Source organism: Notamacropus eugenii, chromosome 1 (genome assembly GCF_028372415.1).
Source record: "Notamacropus eugenii isolate mMacEug1 chromosome 1, mMacEug1.pri_v2, whole genome shotgun sequence".
Classification (NCBI taxonomy): Eukaryota; Metazoa; Chordata; class Mammalia; order Diprotodontia; family Macropodidae; genus Notamacropus; species Notamacropus eugenii.
The window spans coordinates 30,322,107-30,349,562 of record NC_092872.1 but is presented as its reverse complement, the minus strand read 5'-3'; the positions used below and the strand labels follow the sequence as shown (position 1 = coordinate 30,349,562).

At 37.0% G+C, this 27,456-nt stretch overlaps 1 protein-coding gene across 24 annotated transcripts in view; it reads right to left on the bottom strand.

The window, feature by feature from the left end:
- The window catches only part of MPDZ (multiple PDZ domain crumbs cell polarity complex component), a 312,491-nt gene that overhangs the window by 21,174 nt on the left and 263,861 nt on the right, over window positions 1-27,456 (bottom strand). For 23 of the 24 annotated variants that reach the window (XM_072596383.1, XM_072596408.1, XM_072596401.1 and 20 more), the window contains 11 exons: window positions 26,960-27,156; window positions 25,952-26,043; window positions 25,623-25,713; window positions 23,238-23,318; window positions 12,816-12,908; window positions 12,630-12,704; window positions 11,898-12,072; window positions 9,590-9,735; window positions 7,947-8,030; window positions 7,618-7,811; window positions 3,114-3,261 (listed from right to left, as the gene is read on the bottom strand). In XM_072596383.1, coding sequence (XP_072452484.1) covers window positions 3,114-3,261; window positions 7,618-7,811; window positions 7,947-8,030; window positions 9,590-9,735; window positions 11,898-12,072; window positions 12,630-12,704; window positions 12,816-12,908; window positions 23,238-23,318; window positions 25,623-25,713; window positions 25,952-26,043; window positions 26,960-27,156 — 1,376 coding nt within the window. Of the gene's footprint in view, window positions 1-3; window positions 1,659-3,113; window positions 3,262-7,617; window positions 7,812-7,946; window positions 8,031-9,589; window positions 9,736-11,897; window positions 12,073-12,629; window positions 12,705-12,815; window positions 12,909-23,237; window positions 23,319-25,622; window positions 25,714-25,951; window positions 26,044-26,959; window positions 27,157-27,456 lie in introns of those variants that run through there. The other variant, XM_072596533.1, reaches the window with a different exon arrangement.

The following is a 27,456-nucleotide window of genomic DNA, read 5'->3' as shown; positions in this document are numbered from 1 at the left end:
ATCGTTAATTTTTATGGAAGTCTTTCCATAAAATGCTACATTCAGATTTTATGTTACTTTATATTCCACGGGCTGATTTTTGAAAAGGTTGCTCCTATTAGAGTACCTTATAAGTAATGAGCTCATCGTGCAATACAGCAGATGTAGATTGTATTTATCAAGGCAAGGGCAAAGGAAGAGTTGGGCACTTATCTAGTGAAACTCATTGATCTAGACAAAAAATATGAATTGAATTAAATAACTGTGTTGCTTTTAATCCACTTCTTTTTTTACCTCAACAGCAAAGTTATTCAGTTAATTGCCCTAATTCTCCATTTCATTTTGCCTGAAGAGTACAGTCACAAAAGGCTTCCTCGTATGTGTACAAACCACCCCCCCCCCCCAGAAATTTTGACTTAAAAGGCCATATTGTTAAAAGGAAAGGAAAGCATTACAAATAAAAAATATCTTTGAGATAAGAAATACTATAATGGGTCAGAGGAGTAATTCATGAAGTCCCATATTTCATCTTTGACCATGAAGCCAATCCTTATTTTGTAGACATACAATACCTGCTACTTATTACTTCAACTTCAAAAGATTTCAAGAAGGGAAATATGGAATATGTGACTACAATTTCTAAATCAAGTAGACCAAAAGAGGATCACAATTATGTCATAAAAGTTTAAAATATCAGTGATGTTTTCTAAAATTTGAGACAAATGTATCAACACTTTTTATCATAAATATAATTCTGTGCTAGTTTCGTATATAGCCTACAAATATCACAAAGAAATTACATAGGAAAACTATTTATACAGTTGTGTGGTAATATTGTTGCCAGTGATACCTGTTTTTTTTAGTTGGCCAATGAGTCGTGCAAGTGACAACTTGAACAAGAGTAACTGACTGAATAAGAAGGCAGTATTTAGTACCATGTGACTTAATCAGGGAAATGGTCTTCCATTCAGAACAGGACTGATTCATTCTAGTTTCCCTGGTCTGTTTCAACATACAGCTTCAAACCTCTAAAATATCTGATGTGCAATGAAAAGTCTGAAGTATCACTCCCAAGGTGCCAGGAGAAGGTGAAAGACTATCACAGAGAACAGAGCTCATATGAAAGCTCTATGTGTGTGTGGTGTGAGACCATAACATGGAAAGAACAGTGTAGAGCAGAGACTAGATCTAGGCCCCGGTGTGCAGGCTAGACAATATTAAATTATCTTCCTTTGTCTCTATTTCTACTTGAGTCAGCTGGTGGCACTGTAGATAGAATGCTTGGCCTGGAATCAGGAAGACCTAAGTTCAAATCCAACCTCAGAAGCTAGTCACATGACTCTGGGGAAGACATTTAACCTTTGTCTGCCTCAATTTCCTCAACTGTACAAAGAGGAATTATAATAGCACCTATACCTCAGGGTTGTTATCAGGATCGAATGAAGTAATATTTGTAAAAGTGCTTAGCACGTAGTAAATGATATAGAAATGTTCATTCCTCTCCCTTCCTCTCTCTTCCTCTGGTCTTCCTTCACAAACAACAGGCTAAACTTCTATGTGTGTAACTTTTGACTTCCCTGTCATCCTTGAAGAAAGAATCAGTCTCAGGGAATCAATGAAGAAGGATGACTCTGTTGCTCTGTTGGTCTCTCTCACTTCCTTACGTCTTCCTTTCTCTTCTATTAACACAGAAAGAGAGATAGTATAGAGGAGTTGTGGGTTTAGGAAGGCAGGAGCCTTCGAGGAGTATCCCAGCTTCTCTTTAAGATTGGGCATGCTTACAGTCAGTACATACAGGCAAAAAGAAACAAGGCTTTTACTAGAATCTTTTGGAAGTTAGTCTATCCATATTTCCCATAGAGAATGCTGTAGTGCTTAGAAAGGGCAGCCTCACTGCAACATAGCATTATGCCAACAGGCATTGGCCATTGCTAGGCATTTTCTCCTGCATTTCTGGGCATGTTTCCCTAATGCTAACAAGGACCACTCCTGAAACTCCCCCTTCATCCTTGTGCTTCCCTTCTTAGATTATCTTCCATTTATCTTATATATATTTTGCTTGACATAGGTGTTTGCATGTGGTCTCTCTCCCCCATTATTCTATAATCTTCTTAGAGATGGGCCTACTTTTGCTTTTCTTTGTGTGCCTAGCACTTATCACTGTAGCTGGCATGTAGCACATGCTCAGTAAGTGCTTGTTTGGCCTAATTTAACAGTGGTGTGCCACACTGCTAAGGCAAATGAGGTTAGGGAGACAAAGAATTTCAGATGACTTGGTTGTGATGACTATTTCCAAAGGTCAGAAAATGACAGGGCTTTTGGAGCCATTCCTTCTTCCTTAGGGCATGATGAAGGTCTAGGTTAAGATGGCTGAAAGACCCTGATAATCTCTAAGGATTCTCTATGCCTTTCTCTTTCATTAATTCTCTCTCTTCAATTTGTCCTGCAGTGACTAGGTGATTGGGCCAATAGTCAGTTAAGTAGAGTAGGGTATAATAAGGTTTCTATTTACAATCTAACCTCATCTTCTTTGTATAAGTGTGCATGTAGCTTAAATTTTGGAGTTTGATTTAAAAAAAAAAAAAGATTTCCCTATCCATCCAGTATGTCATCTTGATAAATCTGTATGTTCGTTTTAAGATAAAATTTCCCTGAAAGAATTAGCATTCATGTTAGCTCTGCATCTTCTAAAAATAGCATCTGTCTTTCAAAGATGTGTGTGTGTGTGTGTGTGTGTGTGTGTGTGTGTGTGTGTGTGTGTGTGGTGTTTTACTGAGGTACATTAGTCTATTGAAAACATTCTGTTGCCAGGCCTCTAAGCTCCAGTGAGGAACATTGGCCTTTGGCCAAACTCCTCCAAGAAATTTCTTTAACAGATCTTGAGGATGGGAGATTTTATTTACATCATTAAGAGTCCATTTATAATACTCCCTATTACCCAATAAAATGTATACTAATATTATAGATAATTGCACCGAAGATTACCATTTTAAAACTATCAGTGAATTAAAGGATCTTGTTTATTAAAGTGTGATGAGATCAGTAACTGTTAATTGCGATAGCTCACTTTTAAGTTATTTTCTTTTCCCATGGTACTATGCAGCAATGTTATTATTAACTTTAAAAATGATTACCTTTAGTAAGGCTGCAACAGCTTCCTGAGTGGCATTACGAACATCCTCCCCATTTACCATTAATATCTGGTCTCCCTGCATCAATCTTCCATCCATATCTGCAATTCCTCCTTTCACAATGTCTGACACAAATACGCCAGTATCATTTCTGCAAATACAATTTTTATTTTCAGTTCATTTTTATTAAGTTCCAATAAGGTGCATGATCCTATTCTCAGCACAAGGAATAAAAGGCCAAGATGAAACATGACACACCTTCAAGAAATTTTTACAAAAGATCCTTGGGGGTAAAATATGGACAGGATAAAACTGGAAGAAGACAACACGTGGAATAAGAAATAAATACAAAATATTTTGAGCAAGGAGAGAAGACTGACAACTGAGGGAATTAGGGAAGGCTTTGGGGGAGGTTAGCAATTCTGATATTTTTTCCTAGCTATAATGTGTTGGTTATATAGTGGATGAAGCTTTGCTTCAACAAATGACTTTTTTATTTTGCTTATACCTAAAGTTAGCTCTATTACTATGACTTTAGGACATAATTATAGTTAAGACCTATCTTGAGGAAATACTGTTAACATTAAAATATATTTAAGGAATATAGACTAATCAGTAACAGAATCCAATGTGAAGAGCTAGAAGGAACCTTGGAGGCCTTGTAGTCCAGCACCGAATTCATTTTACACATGAGTAAATTGAATAACCAGGAGATCATCCTAGGCCATACAAGTAGTGACAGACAGGATTCAATCCTGGTCCCTCTCATTCCAAAGCCCATATAGTTGCTTTGCTTTTCTCCCACTGTTTCATTCTACCTCTTAACCTTTAAATAAACATTTATTAAGACCAAATGCCTGATGTCCATTTTCTCAAAAACACAACAAAACAACAAAAACCCAAGATATTTAAAACTGCTGACTAATTTTATTGTTTGGAAGATTTAATTTATCTATCACATAAATACAGGTCTAGAGGTAAGCATCACCTCACTTTCATTTTTCATTTTAATCATCAGTATAACTAATTTGGAGATAGCTAGGGGCCTCAGTGGATAGAGTGATGGGCCTGGAGTCAGGAAGACCTGAGTTAAAATTTGACTTCAGACACTCACTAGCTGTGTTACCCTTTGCCTTAATCCACTGGAGAAGGAACAGCGAACCATTCTAATACATATGCCAAGTTAATTCCATATGTAGACAAAGAACTGGACATGACTGAACAATAAGAACACAGCTGATTTCCACCTAGGAGACTCTTATTAACCAGATCAGCTCCTCAAAATCACCATTACCCCTCCATAGAATAAGAATAAAACTATAGATCCTTGTATATGAGTAGGTTCATACTCCAGTATACCAGTATTTATTAGCTATGGATATGTTAGCATAATCTAGTGAGAAGATCACTCCCTGGGTCCTGGGTTCTAATCATGGATCTAGAACTAACTAGATTTTGTTGGAGAAACCCAGTTTTTTCTCGGTCTTGGTTTCCTCACTTGTAAAATGAGCAGAGTTGGAGTAAATGAAGAGGAGCACAGAGAAGGGTGCACGTGGTAAAGTCTAAGGATCCACCTCCAGCCTGCCTCTGCTGCCTTACCCTGACCCTAAGCTAAAGCGTTCTCTCTCTGCAGATCTGTTTTCTCATCTATAAGCTAAGGGGATTAGATTCCAGGGATTTTCTCATTCCTTCAACAAAAACATTATAAAGTGTCTTGTGGGAGACAGAAATAATAGCTTGGTGGCACAATGGGAAAAGTGCCTGATGCAGAATCAGAGCAGCCTGAGCTCAAATCTAGCTATGTGACCCTGAGCAAATCCTTTAACTTCAGTTTCCTCATCTGTAAAACCTCACCTGGGTTGTTGTGAGGATCAACTAACCTAATAACTGTAAAGCACTTAGCACAGTGCCTGGTACATAGTAGGTACTATATAAATGTTGGCTATTATTAGCTATTTATGATTCATTACCATGAGATATTACAATATCACTAAAATAATCATCACTGGACCCCTCTGAGTCCATATAGTACAGCAAAAATGGAGTCAATGAGAATGAACAGAAGCCCTTAGAGAATAGGAATCGTTTCTTTCCTTTTTTAAAATTTATATCTTCACTACCTAGAATAGTGCCTGGCAAACAGTAGGCATTTAATAAATGCTTGCTGATAGACTGCATGGATTCTTTGTCAAAGGACTCAGGGTCAATGGCTAACTATGCCACTCAGTGCCTGGGTTCTAGTTTCCTCAACTGTGGAATGAAAGGGATTGTACTTAAAATGACCTCTAAATCTATAATCCTATGATCACAAGGCATGACATCTTAAGTGAGGGACATTCATGTTCCTTGTTAAAATTAACCTATTTGCTCTGAAGGGAGGTCATTCAGAAGTGGATCCACAAGGAAACTTTGGGATGAGCATGCAGATGAGTTTTCACTGGTTTTGGCTGATTTTACTGGAGTTACAATATAAAAGGCCAGTCACTGAGATTTTAATTCATTTGGAAAAAGAAGTCAGAAATTTTCTTTGGGATCACAAGGATCTGAGGTCAGGAGGAAAGCCCAGAGGGTTAAGGATTTAACATCCTAGGTTGACACTCTATAACCCCTGCTGGGGCAAATCACCATCTGGAAGGCTTTCTTTCTGTCTTCTTTGCTATAAAATGGGAAGACAATATCTACTCAGCAGGGCTTTTCTATTTTTCTCCTTCAGATTGTTTCATGAAAATGAATTGCCCAGGAAAGGCTATTTAATTTTACAAATGCTTATTACCTTACAGGGCACCTGTGTAAAAAACCCTAAAGGGAGCACCAGAGGAGACTAGGGGAATTATGAGGTGGTCAAGGAAGTTGTTAGCATTGCTTCCTTGGAGAACAATAAAACTCGCTGTAAGTAACCATCCCTGTCATAGCTGGAGTCCTGGTCCCTCTTACAAACAGAGAGCGGAACTCGACAAATTCTCAAGGTCCTATTCAAAAATGTTGATCTCCCCCCTGAAAACGTATTGCAGCAAATAGACATTTGCTTAATGCACATATATTTTACTGAGTGGGAACAGAAGAGTGTATGTTAACTTCATTTTTATTGAACTCTGTGGCTACTTCTTAAGGGTAAAATGAGTTTATAAAAGATCTAGAAAAAGGCAGGTTTTTGTGACCTCATTTACCTCATTGAATTAATACAACATGTTTGAGGATATTTAAAAGGAACCTTAAAATTGCTGGACCAAAGTGACTAAAGCACAAAGTAACTTAGCCTGTTAGCTAAGAGGCAGAGGCATAAAGTGCAGGGCCTGGAGTTAGGAAGCCTTGATTCAAATGATGGACCCAGATACTAGCTGTGTGATTCTGGGCAAGTCTGCCTCAGTTTCCTCATCTGTAAAATGAGCTGGAGAAGGAAATGGCAAACCATTCCAGTCTTTGCCAAGCAAACCTTAAATGGGGTCACAAAGAATCAGATATGACTGAAAAGACTGAACAAAAAACTCAGCCCATTACTGATACTTCATTAGCATTTAGGTCAACTATAATACAGAAAATGTGAAATGAATTACTTAGAAGAGGTTTTTCCAAATTCTGTTAGGTCAAACTCTGGGATCTTGCATGAACCCACACCCTGTGAAGAATTTTTCAAATTGTTTTATCCTTCTGGCAACTGTGAATTTTTGTTTGGAATTCAGATTTGAGTGATGATATTTTATTTCTGAATACGATTCCCTTTTCATTTCCTTTCATTTTAGAAAAGTGTTTAGTAACTTTTAAAGTACCATTAAAATGAGAGTTTTTATTATCTTTACCAGGTAGTTGTACATTTGTCACCACGTATAATCAATGGCTTTATCCAGGAGTGAACAAACAGAATAAGCCCTACCGCTGATTTCAGTCAATGAACATTTCTTAAGAGCCTATAAATAATAAATTCACAATTTGCACTAAATAATAATTTGCATTCATATAGTGCTGTAAAATTTTCAATATGTTTTCCTTAAAATAACCATATGAGATAGATAGTCAAAGTATTATTGTCATCCTGATTTGTAAAATGAGTTAACTGAGGCTAGGAGAAATTGTTAAGTGACTTGCTAAAGCTTACACAATAAAAGTCAGAACTGGGTTTCAAACCCAACTTTCTCTTAACTCTAAATCCAATGCAATTTTCAAAATTAAAGATGGCCTCCAGTAAAATATAGATGGAAATATTATTTTAAGCTCCTCCCTCAACTATTATCTCCTACTTACTATTCTCATATTTGGATCTTGTCATATTTATTATTTTAGAATCCCACAAAGAAATATAAACATAAATGTTGCTTTGATCAATTTATGTATTTATTTGTCAGAATGTAATAACTTATTCAAAGTATTGTGATTCTAATAATATAAATTGAATCTATGAAATAAATAAATATTTGCATATTTCCCTGGCCCACACACAAATGTTCTTAGACTCTAGATTGTCTGAAAGCCCCCCTTCCTCAGTGTAGAGAATAACTTTGCCTTTTCATACCTTTTTCCAACAATACTCAATCCAAGCCCTTTTCCAGGCTTCTTCTGCAGTTCTACATTGAACATATCATACATGTCCTCCTCCTTATACTGGGCCTCATCCCTGTAGATAGTCAGGCGCACTTTCTGAGGCGTCTGTCTCAGGACATTAATGGCTTCATCATGCGTAGCATTCCTGAGATCAATTCCATTCACCTAGACCAGAATCAGACATGGACTGTGAGAAACTGGGCTGTTAAAAAGAAACAGAAACCAAAACAAAACAAAACAACATCTTTTTTTCATAACCAAGAAAGTCTTACATATATTCTCTAAGCTCTAAATCCATACCTCTAAAATCTGATCACCAGCCCAAAGTCTTCCATCTTTACAGGCAGCTCCTTCCTCATAAACTTCATGGATAATAATGGCGCCCTGTGGAATGAGAAGAAAAGTTGTTTTTTGATTTCCCTCCACTCCAATAAAGAAAAAAAAACACAGGCTAAATTCATTGAGTAACATGGACTAAAGTATTACTGAGTAAGATCAAGTCTGTGTGTGAGAGCACCACCTTTACAAAATAATCTTATGCAAACTACTATGAAACAGTGAATAGAGTGGTCAATTCAAGAGTCAGGAGACCTGGATTCATATCCCAGCTTGAATACTTATGATCTGTGTGACTTTTGTGTGGCCACTTCTATTTTTTGTACCTTAGATCCTTCACCTAAAAAATAGGTATCATAATAGTTGTACATTATGTCTTACAGGGATGTCAAGGTGAAATTGCTTTGTAAGTTTAAAAGAAACCCAACCTTGTATAAAAATCTTTGTTATTAATAGAAAGTAAAAATCCAAAACATACTTTTCAAACTGAAACTATTAAGGCACAACAGACATCTCTGTACTCAAAAATATTTAAGATTAATTTATAGCTATCTAAACTTAAAAAAAGATCTTCACAGAGTATATTTGAGTCATCTCAAAGATTATGAATAAAGAAAATTTATATGAGTTGTGGATGACAAGAAGTTTTGAAATCTGAGCATTAAAAAACATTGCCAATCTCACAAAACCTTACTATTCCAAAGTTATTTTTTTAAAGTAATAAGCAATTGAAACCACCATCTAATCCAAAGAACACTAGATGCTCTATTATTTCATATGAACTAATAAAATGATATGGATCATAGTTCTAGAGTTAGAAAAGTAAAAGGGTGTGTTTGGGTCCGTTCATACCAGATCATGAGATCTAACTGTTAAATTTTTAGTGTGAGCATTTACCTTTCAGAAATCAGGGAACATTGCAAATCAGGGATTGATTTATTGTTTTCTTGATTATCTGGAGTTTAGAAAGCAATGGAGAAAATGCTAAAGATGCATGCATATATTTCCCACCCTCCCCCGCCCCCCCTGCTCCCAGAGTCAGTTAGAAGTGACTTCAAAAGCCATCTAATTGGACACCTCATTTTACAGATGAGGTAATGAGGTCCAGGGAGGATCAGTGAAGTCACATTCTCTGACTCCTCAGCCAGTACTCTCATCAAAGATATGTCTAACTAGAAAAGGAAGCAGTCTGGTTGTGTAAAGATGGAGGATAACCAACACAAAACCCTAGTTTCATGTTATTAAAATAATCAGAGGAAGATCGCCACTTGAATACCAGATGGACTCCATGGAAAGACAGATGCTAACCTGTACCTGTATTGACAGGAAGATTCCTCTGCCAGAAGCTTCTTTTATCAATAAAACCACAGATCCAGTCACTATCCCTTTATCATTTATAACCTGAAGCAACCCTGTGAAGAAGGCACTGCACTGGATAGGTATTCTTTATCTACACTTTGCAGAGGAGGAAATGTTAAATGTTAAATGATTTTTTTACAGGGTTATCTAGTAAGCATTTGAACCCAGGTCGTCCTGATTCCAGCTCCAGCACTGTAGCCACTCTGCTTGCTTCTTCTCCTGAGGTATTTACCACCTTAAGTGCTCACCAGCAAAGTATCTGCTCCTCCAACGATGCTCAGTCCGAGCCCAGTGCGTCCTTTGGAAATGTCAATTGTAGTTTCACAGCCAGGGATAATCGGACAGGTCGCTGGGTCAGATGGGAAAGTAGCTGGCGTGGAGGACCTGCTTATGTCTTAAAATAGAGAAGATAAGCTTAATTCTATTAACAGACTGAAGAAGTAGAAACTGAGTTAAAGTTGCAAGGATTCATGGATATGTCTGCCCCTGGCAAAACCTCCTGCCAAGTTATAGAATGCATTATTCAGAGTTTTGTGACTCTGGGCAATAATACAAATTGATTCTACGATGTCCACGGCCCACGCGCCACAAGAAGATAAATAGAAAGAGCTGAGCAATCTCCAGCTGCAGGGCAGGAAACACCTTCAGACTCTTGGGTTGGCGACCACACCAGGATTTCGGCCTTCTTTCTCTTTGATTCTCTTCACATACATTCATGGTGTAGTGCTTACTTGTCTGTGGTATTTTAAGGATTATAAAGTCCTTTCTTAATTTCATATTCCTTCGGAGAGAAGTGCAGTATCACTGTCACCATTTTAAAGGTGAGAAGGCTGAGACCCTCAGAGGAACAGGTGCTGAATGACCTTGGGCCCTGAACTTCTCCATTCCTTCAGTTTCCTCGTCTACAACACTGGGGTTAAATGACACGACCTCAAAGATCCGTTCTCGCTCCAGATCTATTTTTCTGTTATCCTAAATCATTTGCTGAAAATCACACTAAGCATCGTCAAGACTGGGAACTTGAAGCCGGGTTCCCTTTTCTCATACCTGGGGCTTGATTTAATAATAATAATTTAAAAGAAAGTCCCAAAAGCATAGCAGTTCTTCCCCTTTATGTTCATTATGTAAATTAAAATTATATATTTAGTTTTATGATATTCTTTATTTAATGTTACCCAAGAACTAGTTTTAAGAAAGACAAGCCATAATAGCTTAAGTTTAAGATAAGATGTTCTCTTTTTAGAAATTACAGAGAGACTGCTTTCTTGGTTCTCAAATGGTAAAAACAGGTGTAAAGTATTTTCTTCCCTTATGCTATTTTTACATGTATGATTTCAAATTATTTCGGGAATGCTATTCTGGGAAGAGCAGAAAATTTAATGAAAGGGGAAATTTCTAGAAAATCTTCCAACATTTTAATGAATTGGCAAATGCTCTCTATATAAAGTATTTCTTTCATCAGATACATACTATTTTGCTTTCAGATACTGTTTTGAACTATTTTTTGAATGTTTTGAACTACTGTTTCCCTAAAAAGCATTCCAAAAAAATGTGAATGTTTCAGGTTTTTTTATGCCAAAACAGATGAATCCTTTGGGGTTGTTAACATAACCAAATGGTTTCCCTACATTTCACAGTCAAGAACATAAAACAGTTTTTTAAAGTTAAGATGGTGCAAATGCTTTAAAATGTGTTTCTTCATGAATGGGAGGTTTTTATACGAGAAAGTTTTCCTAAATAGATGCACCAGCATGTGAAAGAATAGCAGTAACTTCTGTTTGCTGCACTTTAATACAAAGTACTTCTCTCACAGCGACATTTACCTAATCTCAGTGGTGTAGCATAAATATTATTATAACCATTTCACAGATAAAAAAGTTGTGACTGATAAGAACTAAATAATTTTTGGTTAGGTAAGGTATTTAGTATCTGATTGGAGACTCAAACCCATGCCTCTTAATTGCAGGTCCATTGCTTTTTCTACTACATCAAGCTGCCCTCGTGGTCCACATGTCATGGGATCCTGATAGTGTTTAGACCTTGTTATAAAGGAGAATTTAGTGTTTTCATTCAGCTCCCATGACATATTCTCCCAACACTGACCTTTGCTATACCATATTCCATTACTACTATTGGTCATGGTATAATGAGATTCCAGTACATGATGGTATTATCTGAAGTACAAAGAGAACAAAATGATCCTGGTTTTCTACTCTGTGGGTCAGAGAGTGAGCTAGACTGGCACAGACTGTACGCTGCAGGGCTTTTCTTTTCATAACAGAAAGAATAATGTGTCCAGAGGACCCAACATTTTCCCTTGAGATCACATCCCCAAAGGGGGTGAAGCAAATCTAGGTAATTCCCCCTAAATTACATATAACGTGAAAGACATCCAATATGAACATTTTCACCTGGCACCGTCCCTCACAAGCTTGTTTTTAGAAGCACTGTGTAGACTACTGGTTTCCTTACAATGATTATCTGCTTGCATTGGGATTCCTATGTACATAACAGACTTTTATGTCTGAGACTTGAAGCTTATATTACTATCCTTACTTCTGATAGGTTCAGGTTCTGGAGATCCAGAAGGGGGCATCACTGGAGCTTGTGAGGTACTCTTTTTTTCTCCAATGGATGCACTGAGGGTTGATTGGACAGGCTGGACTTCTGGGTCTTCTGCATTAATAGTAAGTTTCACTGTGTTCTTTGCGGTCTTCAAAAGATTTATAAACTGGTTGAATACAACAAAATTAATGAGCAAATTATTAAACTAATGCAATCAAGACACTGACAAAAACATAGGCTTATGTTTTCTAGGACTAAGAGAAAAAAATAAATGTATGTAATACCCAGTTTCCTCATCTCAAATGTAAATGTTGGACTGGATGATTTCCAAGATTCCCTCTAAGCTCTCAATATTAACAGTCCCTCTATTATGCTACATGTATCTAGGTACATTCAGATCTGTGAATATATTAATAATAATTTTTATTAATATAATATATTAATAAAAATATTACTTTGGTGATAAGACTGAGAGAGGATCTTGTTAAGATACAAGGAAGTTTATTTTCAAGGAAAAATAACAGTCATTCAGTCAGTCAAGCATGAGTAACATACATATACATATACACTATACATAAATATGCATATACATGGAATCACACATGTATATTTTGCATACATTACCAATCATAGATGTACATTCATCAACACACCAGCAGACATGCACATCTATGTCCTTGGCTATAATTGTTTTATCAGCCACTCTTAATTTTATAAAGGTACCTTTTCCACAGGATAGCCCACAACAACTTCATCATCCACTGCTAAGATCTGATCTCCAACTTTAATACGTCCATCCTAGGAAGAAAAAGGAAATTTTCCAATACTTTTTTCTTGGGAGCAAAACCTTACCTCTTCTCCACACATATACTACACTCTACAACAGTCAGGATGCTAGTAAAATCTCACCTTTGCTGCTACTCCATGATCAGTTAGACTCTTTATGACAACTCCATTAAGCGTATCTTCTTCACTGATGGCAATGCCCAAACCACCTTGATCCTAGAGAAGCAAATACCAGAGAAATCAGACAATTTTAAATAAAGAATTTTAATTTTCCCTCAAAGAAATGTATGCAGGTGTAATGTCTTCTGCTTGCTATATTCAACACTTGATAATAGAGAAGTAGTTGAAAATTTATTTAAAGCCCATTTTTTAAAGAACTTAACTCTTCCCTCAAGGCTATACGATTTCCATCTTAAAATCTGATGCGTGTTCTTACATCCAACCCCTTTTGCAATTGAAGCAGAAATATCTGGTTAATTTTGAGTACAAACTCAGCTAACCAAAGACCAGCTGAGCCAATCTGAGAGAGCTTCATCTCTAGGTGGTTTTACACTAGATGGTAGATTTCTTTTTCAGCCATAGAAAATGATCTCCTAAATCATGGAGGGGTTGTGCTGTGCATTAGTGGAAGAAGCATCCATAATAGTGAACTCATGTATCTTTCAAAGCACTGAAACAAGTATGTTAATTAGCTAATAAATATTCATTTTTCAATCTAACCAATAATATGTGTGTAGAACTTGGAAATGTTATCTGAGACATATGCCTGATCTTCCTATATCTCTGGTATGCCTTTCAGAAAACACATCCTTTCTTTTCACTACTCCCCTTCCATCTCCTATTCTTTCTTTATGGTCTTCCCACTCAAAATAAGAGTTAATCCAAATGCAGCCATTAATCTTGTCCTCCCTGTGCTAGCAAGATCTTAGTATCCAGAGCCTGTTTCCATGGATACTTGAGTTTTGAGGTTGCAGGGCAAGGGCGTCCCAAACTCTGAAGTACAAAGAGTCTCACTGAAAATCTGCCTGAGCCTCAGAATTGAACTTCTTTTATCTATAAGCTTCACATTTTCTTTTATCAAAACCAAATGTTTAATAACATCAGCCTGTGATTCTCTTTACTATTAGGTATAACAACACTAAAATAATCTTACCAGAGCCAACAATACTTTTCTTTGTAATTTATGCCCAGACAAGAGACAAAAAAGTAAAAGGGAAGAATGAAACTGTTCTCAGTGCTGATTAAAACTGTATGCATGCCCCCCTATGCTCCTTTGTAAAGGTGGCAGACGATGGGTATGGAGAGTTGCACCTACTGTCAGATTTCGTTGACATGCTCTTTAATTTTGCTGAATCACTTTCTTTTGCCCCTCTTTATTCTTCGTTATAAGGGCAGTAGGGGTTATATTTGGAAAAGAAAGTGATATGAAAGCAAAGAAATAATAATAAAAATCTTTTAAAAGTATATATTGGTGCTTTCCCTACTTTTGGATAAAAAGTCTCAGAATGCCAAAGGAGTACCTGACTCTCCTGTGAAAATGATTATATTTATGCATTTTCTAAGATCAATTGTTTATTCCTTAACTGATTTTTGTTGGCCATTGATTAATAGGATCTCAGAGCTGGAAGCATCATGGCACCATAGGCTTAGAGCTGGAAGGGAAATTGGAAGTCATTGTATTCACTCCCTTTATTTCACAGATGAGACCTAGAGAAACTAAGTGCCTTGACGAGAGTCACAAAGGTAGCAAGTGTCTGAGGTAGAATTCAAACTCATGTCTTCATGACTATAAGCCCAATACTCCATTCTCCATGCAATACTACCTTGCCTCTTAGAGTTCACCTCGTCCAGTCTATATCTGAGAAAAAAATCCTTACCTAACCCTAAACATAACCTCCCCTGCTCCAGGTAGATGCTACCACCCAGATGCTGATGGGTACTTAAGGGACCAGTAGGAGTAAGAGATATGGATCCCTTCCCTTCCATCATGCCAGGCCCTATGGCACAGGTACTGGATTCACTCTTCTGGCTTACGTCCCACTCTACTCCACCTCTTCCCGAGGTAAGCCAGATCCTGACTCTGCTCTGGACCTCTCGATACCACTGTCCTCAGTAGCCATAATCCTTATTGGTTGCACTGCTGCCCTCCAGATTCCTAGATACTGCCATCTAGTTACATTGCTACTAGTACATTAAGGTCTTTTGATAAGTCAAAGATATGTTCGATTTCACCATAATGATCATGTGGCTTCTATAAGCTTACTAAAGCTTATAATATTGTAAGAAATTCCAGGTGTCTGGTCACATCCACCTGTCTGTGATTTTCACCATTGTTCATGGTTTTGTTCTTCAGAACCTGGAAGAACAAACCACAGCTCTCTTCTACATAACGATCTTTCCAGTACAGGAAATCAACTATCAGGCTTCCTTAAGTTTTCTTCCAAAAAATCTTCCTATGGACGTGGTTTCAATTCACCTAATTTTGATCTCATTCCTATAGGTATGCTCATCAATAACCTGCTTTGAAATAAGTCTCCTAAAATTAAATTCAACATTCCAGATTGTGGTCTGACCAACAAAGAGTACAGGAGCTGCATTCTTGTTCTTCATATTATGCTTTTATTTTAATGCAGCTTGAAAACTCTTCCACTGCCACATCACACTGTTGAGTTATACTAAACTGTAGTTCATTAAGCTACCCGTCCTTCCTTACCACATGTACTTTTATCTAACTACATCTCCCCAATTTTATATTCTCATAATTGGTTCCTGAACTCAAGGAAAGGATTTACTTTATCCCTTTAAGTTTCTTCATAATTGGATTTGGTCCATAATTCTCACCCATGGAGATGGTTTGGGAATTCTGATTTTGTCATTTAATATATTAGCTTTGTGTCATTTATAAAGTTCATAATTATATCACTTATGCCTTCAGTTAAATTGTTGATAAAAAATGGTGACCAGCAGTGGTCAAAGAATAAGGCTACTCATAGGAGATATTCTATCAGGTTAAAATAAATGTTATTTTTAGGCTGAGTCTTTCAACCGGTTTCCAAGGGATCTAACTATATAAGTAGCACTCCATATCTGTCCATCTTATCCATGAGGATACCATAGAGACTTTGCCATATCCCTTGTTAAAACTCAATTACACTATTATGGGATTCATATGACTTATAATGCTATTAAAAAAGAAAAAGAAATGAACCTTCCATAATCTGTTTTCAATAAATGTATGATATCTTACAGTTATCACTCAGCATACTACCTTACCTTCATATCAAGTAGTAGTACTTTAGAGTTAACAACCAATAGTTTCCCCTAGGGAGCTAGGTGGCTCAGTGGATAGAGCAATGGGCCTAGAGTCAGGAAGACCTCATTTCAAATACAGCCTCAGAAACGTACTAGTTGTGTGACCTTGGGCAAGCCACTTAATTTCTTTTTGCCTCAGTTTTCTCAAATGTAAAACTGGGATAATAATAGCACCTGCCTCCGAGGGTTGTGAGGATCAACTGAGATAATATTTTCAGAGTGCTGAGCACATGGGCCTGGCATATAGGAAGTGTTATGTGAAAGTTACTGTTGCTGGTGCTGTTTTTACATTTTCCAATTCTATTAGACATAATAGACCACCCAGAGTTCTGGAGGAAAGAGAATCTGTTCTCTGTTGCTGTTAGAGAAAACTCTCATTTTTTCTAATTTAGGGAGTTAAATTCTTATCTAGGAGTCAAAAGAATAGATTACCTAATTCCCACCTCAGAAAAAAAATAGGAAAGTAACTGTGCTGAAGATACTACCTAACAAACATCAATAATTTTCTATAGGTTTTAGATTTTTCCATACCCCTGTTCTTTTCTATTCAAACGAATAACAGTGGCAGCTAGTATAGGCATGAAATCATCCAGATCAGTCGTTTCTTAGCAGAAGACTTAATTGTTTTTTGGAGCGTGTGTGCATGTTCGTCCTTCTTTGCCGAAGAAGACCATACCATCAGAGAAATAATGACGACTTACACTTGACTTTGTTTTGAGGGAGGGAGGGCTGTGCAGGTCACCAGCCTCACTTCTCCTCCAGAGCCATCTGTATCCAGATGTTCATGTGGATGACTGGAGATGACCCAGGATGAGGCAATTGGGTTAAGTGACTTGCCCAAGGTCACATAGCTAGCGAATGTCAAGTGTCTGAGGTGAGATTTGAACTCAGGTCTTCCTGACTCCTGCACTGGTGCTCTATCCACTGCACCACCTAGCTGTCCTTGGAGGTAGTATTCAAAAAGAGAAAGGAATTCTAGTTCACAATCTTGAGATCATCTTTGACTCTAATTGTCAATAACACTCCTTATCCCTTACCTTACATATCTCTTACACATATCCTATCATTTACAAGTATTGTTTCCAGATCCTCAAAAAAATTTTGTACCTGGTCCCTCCTTTCCTCTTCCACTGCAGTCAGCATAGTTTAGGCCTAAAATCCCAGGGTTGAGGAACCTGATACCTGGAGGCCACATGTGTCCCTCTAGGTTCTCAAGGGCAGGCCTTTGACTGAATTGCAATTTCACAGAACATATGTGAAGACAAGCATCCCCTCTTTTCATGACATGGCTAGGTAGCTCAGCGGATAGAGAACTGGGTTGAGAATAAAGGCTCATCTTTCTGAGTTCAAATATGGCCTCAGAGAATAGTTTGCCTTCCGTTTCTCATCAGTAAAACGAGTTGGAGAAGTAAATGGCTATATCAAAACAAGTAGGAAATAATTAACAGAGGGAAGGCCCTAGAATTAAGAGGGATTTGGAAAGGCTTCTACAAGGTGGATTTTAATTGCAACTTTTTTTCTCGAGAAGGAAATGATGAGAACTCCAGTATCTTTGCAAGTTGGACAGACTGAAATGAATGAACAACTGCAAACAAACACATCCAATCTTTTCAGTTTGAAAAGATTAAGATACAAATGGAAGGGAAGAGGAGTCAGTCGGTCAGTCAGTCAGTCATTGAGCTTTTCTTTCCCATGAAACTGAAAGTCTGTTATGAACTATTTGCTATTCCTTTTAAATATATAATAAAGTTCTCATGGAAATTTTGATCCTTTTTTTCTTCCCTCTCCCTCCGCCATCCTGTCTTACAGATGGCTACCATGAGCACAAATGCGGTGTGTATGTGAGTGTGTGTGTGTGTGTGTGTGTGTGTGTGTGTGTGTGTGTGTGTGTGTCTAACCATTCTAAACAGATTTCTATTTATCAGGGGAAAGGCTGAACACGTTGTGGCATATGATTATGATGGAATATTACTGTGGTATAAGAAATGATGCATTTGATGATCTTAGAAAAACAAATAATGAAGAGCAAAATGAGCAAACCAAGACAATTTGTATACAGTAACAACAATATTGTTTTAAGAATGAAATGACTTAACTCATTAAGCTTTTACTGAACACCTATGATGTGATGACCAGAATGCTAAAGGGGGTGAGAGGCGGAGAGGTTAACAGTAAGAAGATAACCCCTGTTCTCAAGGAGCTCACAATCTAATGGGGGAGAGTAACACTCAAACAGATATGCACAAACAAGCTATGCATAGAATAAATAGGAAATAATTAACAGAGGGAAGGCCCTAGAATTATGAGCGATTTGGAAAACCTTCTTTAGAAGGTAGAATTTTAGTTGGGACTTTAAGTAAGCCAGGAGTTGGAGATGAAGAGGGAGAGCATTCCAGACATGAGGACCAGTGAGAGAAAATACTTGGAGGTGAGAGACAGAATGTTCATGGAACAACAAGGAGGCCAGGGTTACTTGATGCAAGATTACATGGGGAAGGGGAGTGTAAGTTGTAGGAAGACTGGGAAAGTGGAGGATAGGGGTTAGGTTATGAATGGCTCTGAATGGCAAAAAGAGGATTTTGTACTTGACTCCAGAGGTAGTAGGGAATCACGGGAGTTTACTGAATATGAAGTTGTCATGGTCAGATCAGCACTTTGGGGAAATTGCTTTGGTGGCTGATCAGGGGATGGACTAGGGTAGGGAGAGATTTGTGTCAGGCAGACCCATCAAGAGTTTATTGCAATAGTCTAGGTGTTGCGACATGATGAAGGTCTGCACCAGGGTTGCGGCAATGTCAGAGGAGAGAAAGGGGGTATGTTTGAAGGATGTTGTAAAGGAGAAACTGACAGGCTGTGTCAGAAGAATTGTGGCAGGGGAGGATTTGGGGGAACAGTTCAGCTTAGGACATATTGAGCTTAAGATGTCTACATGCAGTTATGGATGTATGAAAGGCAGTGGGAGATGAGAAACTAGAGGTCAACAGAGAGGTTAGGGCAAGCTAAGTAAATCTGAGAATCATCAGCATGGAGATGATAATTAAATCCAAAAGAGCTGATGAGATCACTAAGTGAGGTAGTGTCGAAGAAGAAGAGAGGAGGGCTAAGGACAGAGTCCTGTGGGACATCCATGGTTTGGATGAAGATCCAGGAAAGAAGACTGAGGAGCAGTCATATAAGTAGGAGAAGGTCCAGGAGAGAACAGTGTCCCAAAAACCTAGAGAGAAGGGTATATCAAGGAAAAGAGGGTGATCAGCGTCAAAGATTGCAGAAAAAGGAGAATGAAGACTGAGAGAAGGCAACTGGATTTGGCAATAAAATCACTCATGACTTCGGAGAGAGCAGTTTTAACAGAATGGTGAGGTCAGACTGCAGGGTTTTAAGAACAGAGTGAGATATGGATAACCCATATCGAATTACTTACCTCAGAGAGGGAAGAGGAGAGGGATGGGGAGAATTTGGAACTCAAAATTTAAAAAATGTTAAAAAATTGTTTTTACATGTAATTAGAGAAAAAAGAAAATATTATTTTAGAAAAGGAGAATGAGAGGAGAGGAAGTGGAGGCAATTATTGTATATGGCCGTCTTTTGGAGTTTTACCAGAAAGGGCAGAAAAGATATAGACTGATAGTTAATGGGCTTTTTGAGGCTGGAAAAAAATATGGACATGGTTGTAGGCAGCTGAGAAGCCGCCAGTAGACAGGAATAGACTGAAGATATGTGATAGGATGGGAAAGACAGAGGGGGAAATCTAGAGGAGTTGAAGTGGAAGGGGATCACTTTTGCCCGCCTATGAGAGCAGAAGTTGGGAAGGAGAAAATGATTGTGAGTCAGGTACTGAACTCCTTGAGAAAGGAAGGGGAGTGCCCTGACACTTTTTCTTTATTCAGTATTGGTATAAATGTTACCATTACTAGATAGTAATTGTTTCTCTTTTACCTAGGAACCCTGAGGTTCTTCCCCTCCCAGTTTGATTGTTTTGTTTTGTTTTGTTTTGTTTTTTTTACTAAAGGGGCCATCCCTTGAGTAACTACTTAAAGAAGCCTATTCATTGAATGGGTGTATCTCACTGAAAGTGAGAATGGGATAAGACCTTAGACTGGAAGAGCCAGGGTCTCCCATTGCATCCTGGGTCATCTCCAGTTGTCCTGATGAATATCTGGCCACTGGACCCAGATGGTTGCAGAGAAGAAAGTGAGGTTGGTGACCCTGCACAGCCTTCCCTCACTCAAATCAAAGTCAACTGCAAGTCAGGTCATCATCTTGATGCCATAGTCCTCTTCTAGAGCAAAGGACAAACACAACAGCAATAAAAGTTACCTGAAAACCTGGGGCAGAGTCCTGTCAAAGGGGATGGAAAACTATTCCAGTCTGGACATATCTCTTCCCAAAACAGAAATGGCTTGGATATAGATTAATGATGAATCATATTATTTCTGGCATGCTAGTTTCCAAACACAGAATGTAATATTAGTATTATTTTTCTTTGACAACTTAACACTTGTTAAACTAAGCAGAAGGAAAATACTTTAGTCTCATCTACTTAATATGGAAGGTATAAAATCTGGAGAGTTGGGGGGCCTGGATTACTCAGAAGAGCGGTCTATAGAAATGATGAATTCTCCACTTCACTTCTGTCAGGGTAGATACGAGTGAGTAGCAAGAACAGTTCTGAGGAAAAAAACAAGTCTATGATAGATGACTCAAAAAAGTATAAAGTAAACATGTAAGGAGGCAAGCCAAGATGTCTAAGGATGAGGCTGCTTATGCTATAAAACAACGAACAGGGAGGATAGGGATGTATGTACACAAAGTGATTCTTGTCTTCAGGGCAAATTCAGAAAGGAGAAGCTCAGAAATAATCTGCTCACTCTGCTTGTGTTTGGCTGAGGAACTGGAAAAGGAAAAGTCTATGTGCTTCAGTGAGCTGGCACTTGTCAATAGTGCAGGATATACTAATAATAATTCTGACTAAAACATATGATTTACATGCTAATAATATCGGATATTTTAAAAATATTTAAATGTGAAATTGAAAAAAGCTAGTTTCAGAGGGATTCCCTGTTAATAAAATTTTAAGTTTCTAGATATCTCCCTATATAAGAATATATTACTTTTATACAGAATTTTAAAGTTGTAAAATATCACATGCTGGATATGCTGGAGACAGTTCTAATTAGCTTGGAGAAGAGGACTGTTACATTTCCAGCGTTAGCATTTGTACCTCAGTAATTGGCTAACTTGGTAAATCAGAGCTGGATGCATTGTTTTGTTGATTGTCTAGGCTTAAGAAGGTCTTAATAATGCAGATTAAATTTAATGTGTGTGCCCTGCATGCACACACACACATGCATGCACATTCACACAGGTGTGATGTGTATACACACACATACCCACATGTGTGCATATGTACATACATATGTACACACATCATGCACACATGCATATTTCAGAAATTTTGTTTTCAGTTGATTTAATTATGTCCAACTCTTGGTGACCCTATTTGGGTTTTTCTTGCAAAGATAATGGAGTAGTTTGCCATCTCCTTGTCCAGTTCATTTTATAGATGAAGAACCGAGGCAAAGAGGGTTAAGTGACTTGCCCAGGGTCACTCAGCAGGTAAGTGTGTATGAGGCTGGATCTGAACTTAGGAAGATGAGTCTTCCAGATTCCAAGTCTGGCACTCTATCCACTGTGCCATCAATCTACCCTAAGCCAGTTTGCTGAATATTTCTCAGCACACTCCTGTTTTACTCTATTAAATACTGATGATAACGACTGATGACTCCTGGCATTTATACAGCATTTCAAGGTTTGCAAAGTGCTTTCTACACCTCATCTCATTTGATCTTTGCAACGCCCCATATTTATTTGATGACAGAAAGCAGCTAGTGTAGTTATTATTCTCATTGTAAGTGAAAGGAAACTGAGGTTCACGATGTTCATTGTTTGGCTCCAAATCACAACAAATCTCATTACTTTTCATTATTTTAATTCATAGAAGAAGTATAGCAAAACTAGGAAGATCGAGATTCAAATCTAGCTTCTGACACAAGCCGACTAGGCGATTTGGCCACTTTTCTCCTCGGTGTGTTAGCCTAACTCTCTAAGATTATATGTTTCAGAGAATGTGGTTTGAGAGTCAGCTTTGTGTTAGTAGATGCTCCCTCTTGCAGTAGTTCCCTGTATTAATGAAATCACAAATCCAATCATCCTTTAATGATCACTATAAACTATACTATATATAGTCTATATTTGTATAGAGTATATACATATATATATACATAACATATTTAAAATATCAATATGTATATATGCATATACATACATACCTTTTCTATCTATCCATGCATCCATCCATTCATCCATCCATCTATCAAACTTCACTAGATCAGCACTGAACAAACTAGGGTGTTAAATCTCCCAGGAGTAGTAAAGGGAAGTTCTTAAGGAATGAGAACATGAATTATTAACGAAGTTTCTTTCAATAGACTGTATAAAAGCTATCTTTTCTTCCAAACCTCTATTTCCTAAAGGAAATGTGTTGTAAGTCTGCTTAAAATAAGCAACATTGGAGTGATTCACTTGTACCTAGTAGGGAAGATTCATACACATTTCCTAAATAAATAAGATATATGAGTATTGTAAAATTGTTCAGGTTATAATCCAAGCTTAATAATTCAAAATTTTAAAAAAGTCAACTTCTTAGAGGTTTATGGTAAAACTGAATACATACTACCAAATACATCTAGGTTCCGAGGGCCACAGAAAATGAAAAAAAAATATAAAAGCTATTTTTCAAAAAGGACAAGAATCAATTATTTGTCATCCTCTTTTCAGAAAAACTAAGAACAAGCTGCCTCTGCTTCTTCACCCCTCATTATCAATGCTTTTGCAATCTGGCTTCAAATCTCACTAATGAACTAAATGAGTGTCTCTTTTTTGTATTCCTTGTATTTATATTTAAGCTATATATCCTTATCTCTGTCTTTTTGTCTCCTCTGTTGGGCTCTAAGTTCCTTACAAGTAGAGATTATTTCATTTATGCTTCTCCAGCGCCTAAGGCAGTGCCTGGAACATTACAGGTCCTTAATAAATGCTAGACTGAGTGTAATGACTGATTTTTGGTGTCCATTATAAATGGTTTCCCAGTAAAGTGATTTCTCTTTTAAGCTATTACTTAGAAATTGTTTGAAAAAAACACACACACTTCATGGCTATTTAAAGTAGATTTACCTTGGGAAGTTCCAGATGATGAACATTTTTAAAAGAACTGAAATCCATTGCTGTAACAGAACTAGTAGTACTCAATTCAGCCTGTAGGAGAAAAAAAAGAATTAAAAAAATTCAAGTGTATTTTCAAAGAAAAAGATCAATTTTAATCAAAACTTTTCAGCAGAGTGACATTATTGTTGTTGCTACTGTTGTTTAGCGCTTGACAAAATTTACAAATAATGTTATTTTCCAGATTGACTTGCAATCATTTTATAAAATAAGTTAAATGATTTTCCAAGGTTGCCTAGAATTTCTATGATGAAACTTTGTAGAAAGTCTCTAAGGCACAGTTTCTGAATCTGAAAACCATAAACTTTAAAAAAAATTTGAGAACTGTATTTCAATGTAATTGGATATTCTTTGTGTATGTGTATAATATATATATATACACACATATATGTATATATGTATGTATAAAATCACATTTAAAAACATTATTCAGAGATGGCTACAACACATATTAAGTTAAAAATCCCCACTTTAAAAACTCAAAGGCTAAAACATCAGGCTCTGTCTCAGTATCCATCAGCCCTTTTTTTTTTTTTCATTTTTTCTCCTCAATGAAATCAATCACCATTTAAATGTGTCATTCCAGAAACTAGAGAAATGCTCCATTTTTGCTATAGAAATAATAATTCCCATTAATAAAGTGGTTTTTTTCACACTAACATCAGTCAGCTGGTATGAAAGCAATATGAACACTTTCCCCCCACAACTTCCACTGTAAGAGTAACAAAGATGGCAGCAGACGTGGAATCACTGTCTTGTGAGAACTTAAAAGATTTAGTCAAAATTGTCTGTTCATTTGAGCGTGCGTCTGTTTTACTGAGTAGGTGGCACCACAGGGAGTATTCCCAGGCAGTACAAGATACAGAACAAGTCTGTGCTGCACGCTGCACTGCAAGGATGGCATTACAGATCAATAAAACGCAGTGGTGTTTATGGTGATAATGGTGTTGCCCCCTTCAGACCATACACAGCACTTCTTTGTATCTCTTAACTCCTAAAGTTATCATTTGTATCTATACTACAGTTAGAAATTTGCTGTTTGTAGCTCTAATACAATTAGAAATATTTTTGTATCTATATTTTCATTAGAAATATTTGTACAAATACTTCCAACTATAATATAGATACAAATGTTATACATTGTTATAATAAAATTTTATACATATATATTTATTCTATATATATGCCATTTCTCCCTCCTAGTCAATTAGCTCGATGAAGGCAAAGTCTACCTCCTCTAGCGACATTTTTTATACTTAAGAAATGTTTTTTGAATCAAACAGAAATGAATTGAGGATTGTGGATGACAAATATTGGCCAAATAGTACATCCTGGTGTGACAAATAAGAGGCTTATTTGCTTCAATAAGTGCATGAACCAAAGGTTGTGGATTAGTTTAGAGAATTTTGAATAAAATGTTTTTAAACCATTAATGACTTTTGTAGTGGTGTGCAAACCAGGTAGGACAAGCATCTTGGTATCATTTGGTGACAGCAGTTGTGCATGTATGTATGTGTATGTGTTTCTGCTATGACCAGGATGATCCAGAGCCTTTTCACTTTGATCAAATAAAACAGAATTTAGCTGATTTTCCCAACTTAGCTTAGTTCTCTTGTCGGCTGACTGGTAGATTTTGCGTTGCATTTGTGTGCTTTCTTGCTGCGTTTTAATTCTGCAGCATTTAAGAATGAATATTACTCCAAAACAAAAAGAAAAACCATGCAAGACCTGTAGTTCTTAAAGAGCACACTTCAGTGACAGAAATCTGACTAGTATAATTAAGGCTACATGTGGAAAACTGGATTGTCAAAGGTACATTTAGGGCGATAAAAAGTGGTTGTTTTGTGATGAAGAATTGGTCATAATAAAACATTACGTAATGCTTTAAAGCTTACAAGGCGCTTTACAATTATTATGTTCACAACCATCCTAGGAAGTACTGGGTATTATTATCCCATTTTACAGATGAGGAAACTGAGGCAGAGTAACCTCTGTGACTTGCCCAAGGTCACACAACTAGTAAGAATATGAGGCCAGATCTGTACCAAGGTCTTCCTGACTCCAGACCCCAATGCTCTATCCACTGTGCCACCTGGGTGTCTCATGCATTAAAGAAAACATGGCAAAAGACTGGAAATTTAATGCTAAATCAATCAGGTAAGACAAGTAACTTCAGTAAAAAGAAAATATATATTAAAAGATTTTTAAATATGTAAAAAATTAAGGTACCTATATCAACTAACCTGATTATTTTACTTTGTTCTTATCACTTTAAGCACCATTCCACAGAGCACTTAAAGTCCTTTCACAAAGAAATAAAAAATGTAACTAAGATACCTCCTGATTCTGAAGAGCCTCCACAGCAGAAGGTAAACCTTCCAGTCCTTTACCAGGACAAACAGCCATTTGATTTACTGCATCTTTATTTCTAGAAAACAAAATATAATCATACTAAGTTCAATTTAAATAACATATTCATGTACAGTAAGTAATGAGTGACAATCCCCAAAATTGAAATCTGTGAAATTTTTTTAATAAGCATTTTTTTCATCCATGCTCTAAACACAGTAGACATCTAATTAGTATTTGTGGAAAAAAAAGAAAAGAATTTACAGTTAACTTTCTAGCTAAAACATTTGGAAAGCTAGTAGAAAAATAAGGCTTACCTGATAAAAATGATTTTTACTTTTGATGGGGCACATTTAATTATTGATGAGGCATTCTGATGACTTCTTCCATATAAAATTTGCCCATTTATCTGTATAAAACAAATATAGACCGACCTTGAAATTTAATTTCTTTAATTCATAAAACACTTCACAAAAGTATAACGTACTATCACTTTCGATCATTCTGATGAAATGTATCTTATCATTTGATATAAATGCATATATACACAAATATGTGTGTGTGTGTGTGTGTGTGTGTGTGTGTGTGTGTGTGTGTGTGTGTGTGTGTGTAAGCATCAATTTCTGAGAGTAGAAATAAAGGTCATCTCTCTCTCCCTCTCCTTCTCTTTCTCCTTGTCTGTCTCTGTCCTCCTGTGTCTCTCTTCCCCCACCCCATACACAACACACAGTTTTATGGCCATGCAGTGTCTAAGATTAGTCACCATGTGCTCTAGTAGTCTAAGGCATCTGTCAGGCAAGCAGGAAGTCACTGGAGTTTGCCGTCTTCTATTAGCTAGTCTCTTGCAGTTTGGCTCTCTATTCAGTCAACAGGTTACTCAGATTACTCAGAGGATTTTCCTGCTGTAACTGCTGCCAGTTTCCCAGTACCTAACAGGAATCTCAGTGGTCAGAGTTCCAAATGAATCTCAGTTTGACTCATGGGCAATAGAAGTTCTAGGATGTGATTATATTTCATACTCTATTTATAGTGCTTCATTTTTACAAAGCACATTCCTCACCACTTTTCCTATGAGATATATGAGATATATAAAAGATATATAATCCAGCAAAGGAGTCAGAGAGGTTAGGTGACTTACCCATGGTCATTTAGGTCAGGCCAACCTGACCTTGAATCATCAATGAGACTCTAATTTTATCTTTACAATAAAATGATAGAAATGAATTATTGCCACCTTGCATATTGGTGATTCCATCATTCTCTAGAATTTTTCTTGTCTTCAGAGACACTGACACAGAGACACTGTGATACCACAAAAAACTTACTTCTAGAAGTTCATCTCCAATCTGCAGTCGACCATCTTTCCCAGCTGCGCCATTTGGGTCAATTCCAACTATAAAGACACTCATTCTTGATCGATCTTTGTTTCCAGCAAGACTTAGGCCCAAACCAGTTCGGCCTTTTTCCAGTTCAATCATGAAGAGTTCACCTGCTAGAGTTCCATAGCGCTGAAGGATATTTTCTACATAAAATAGAAAGTGAGCAGGTTTCAGAAGCTAGTTATATCTAAAAATTTTGATGATCATTACTTAGTGTCAATCTTTATGTGTTACTGCCTACTTTGTATCATATACTTCATACTCTTTGTTCAGTTTCCTGTCTTTTTTTTTTTAAAGAAACTACTTTAGCTTAAACCTAAAAAAAAGAAAGAAAAAGTTAACAGTGCTTTCTTTTGCAGCAACTTTGGCAAAATTAAAGAATCTTTCTCCTTTGCCTTTTGGAATGGCTCATTTATCTTAGATGATAGCTTTTTCGGGGGGAG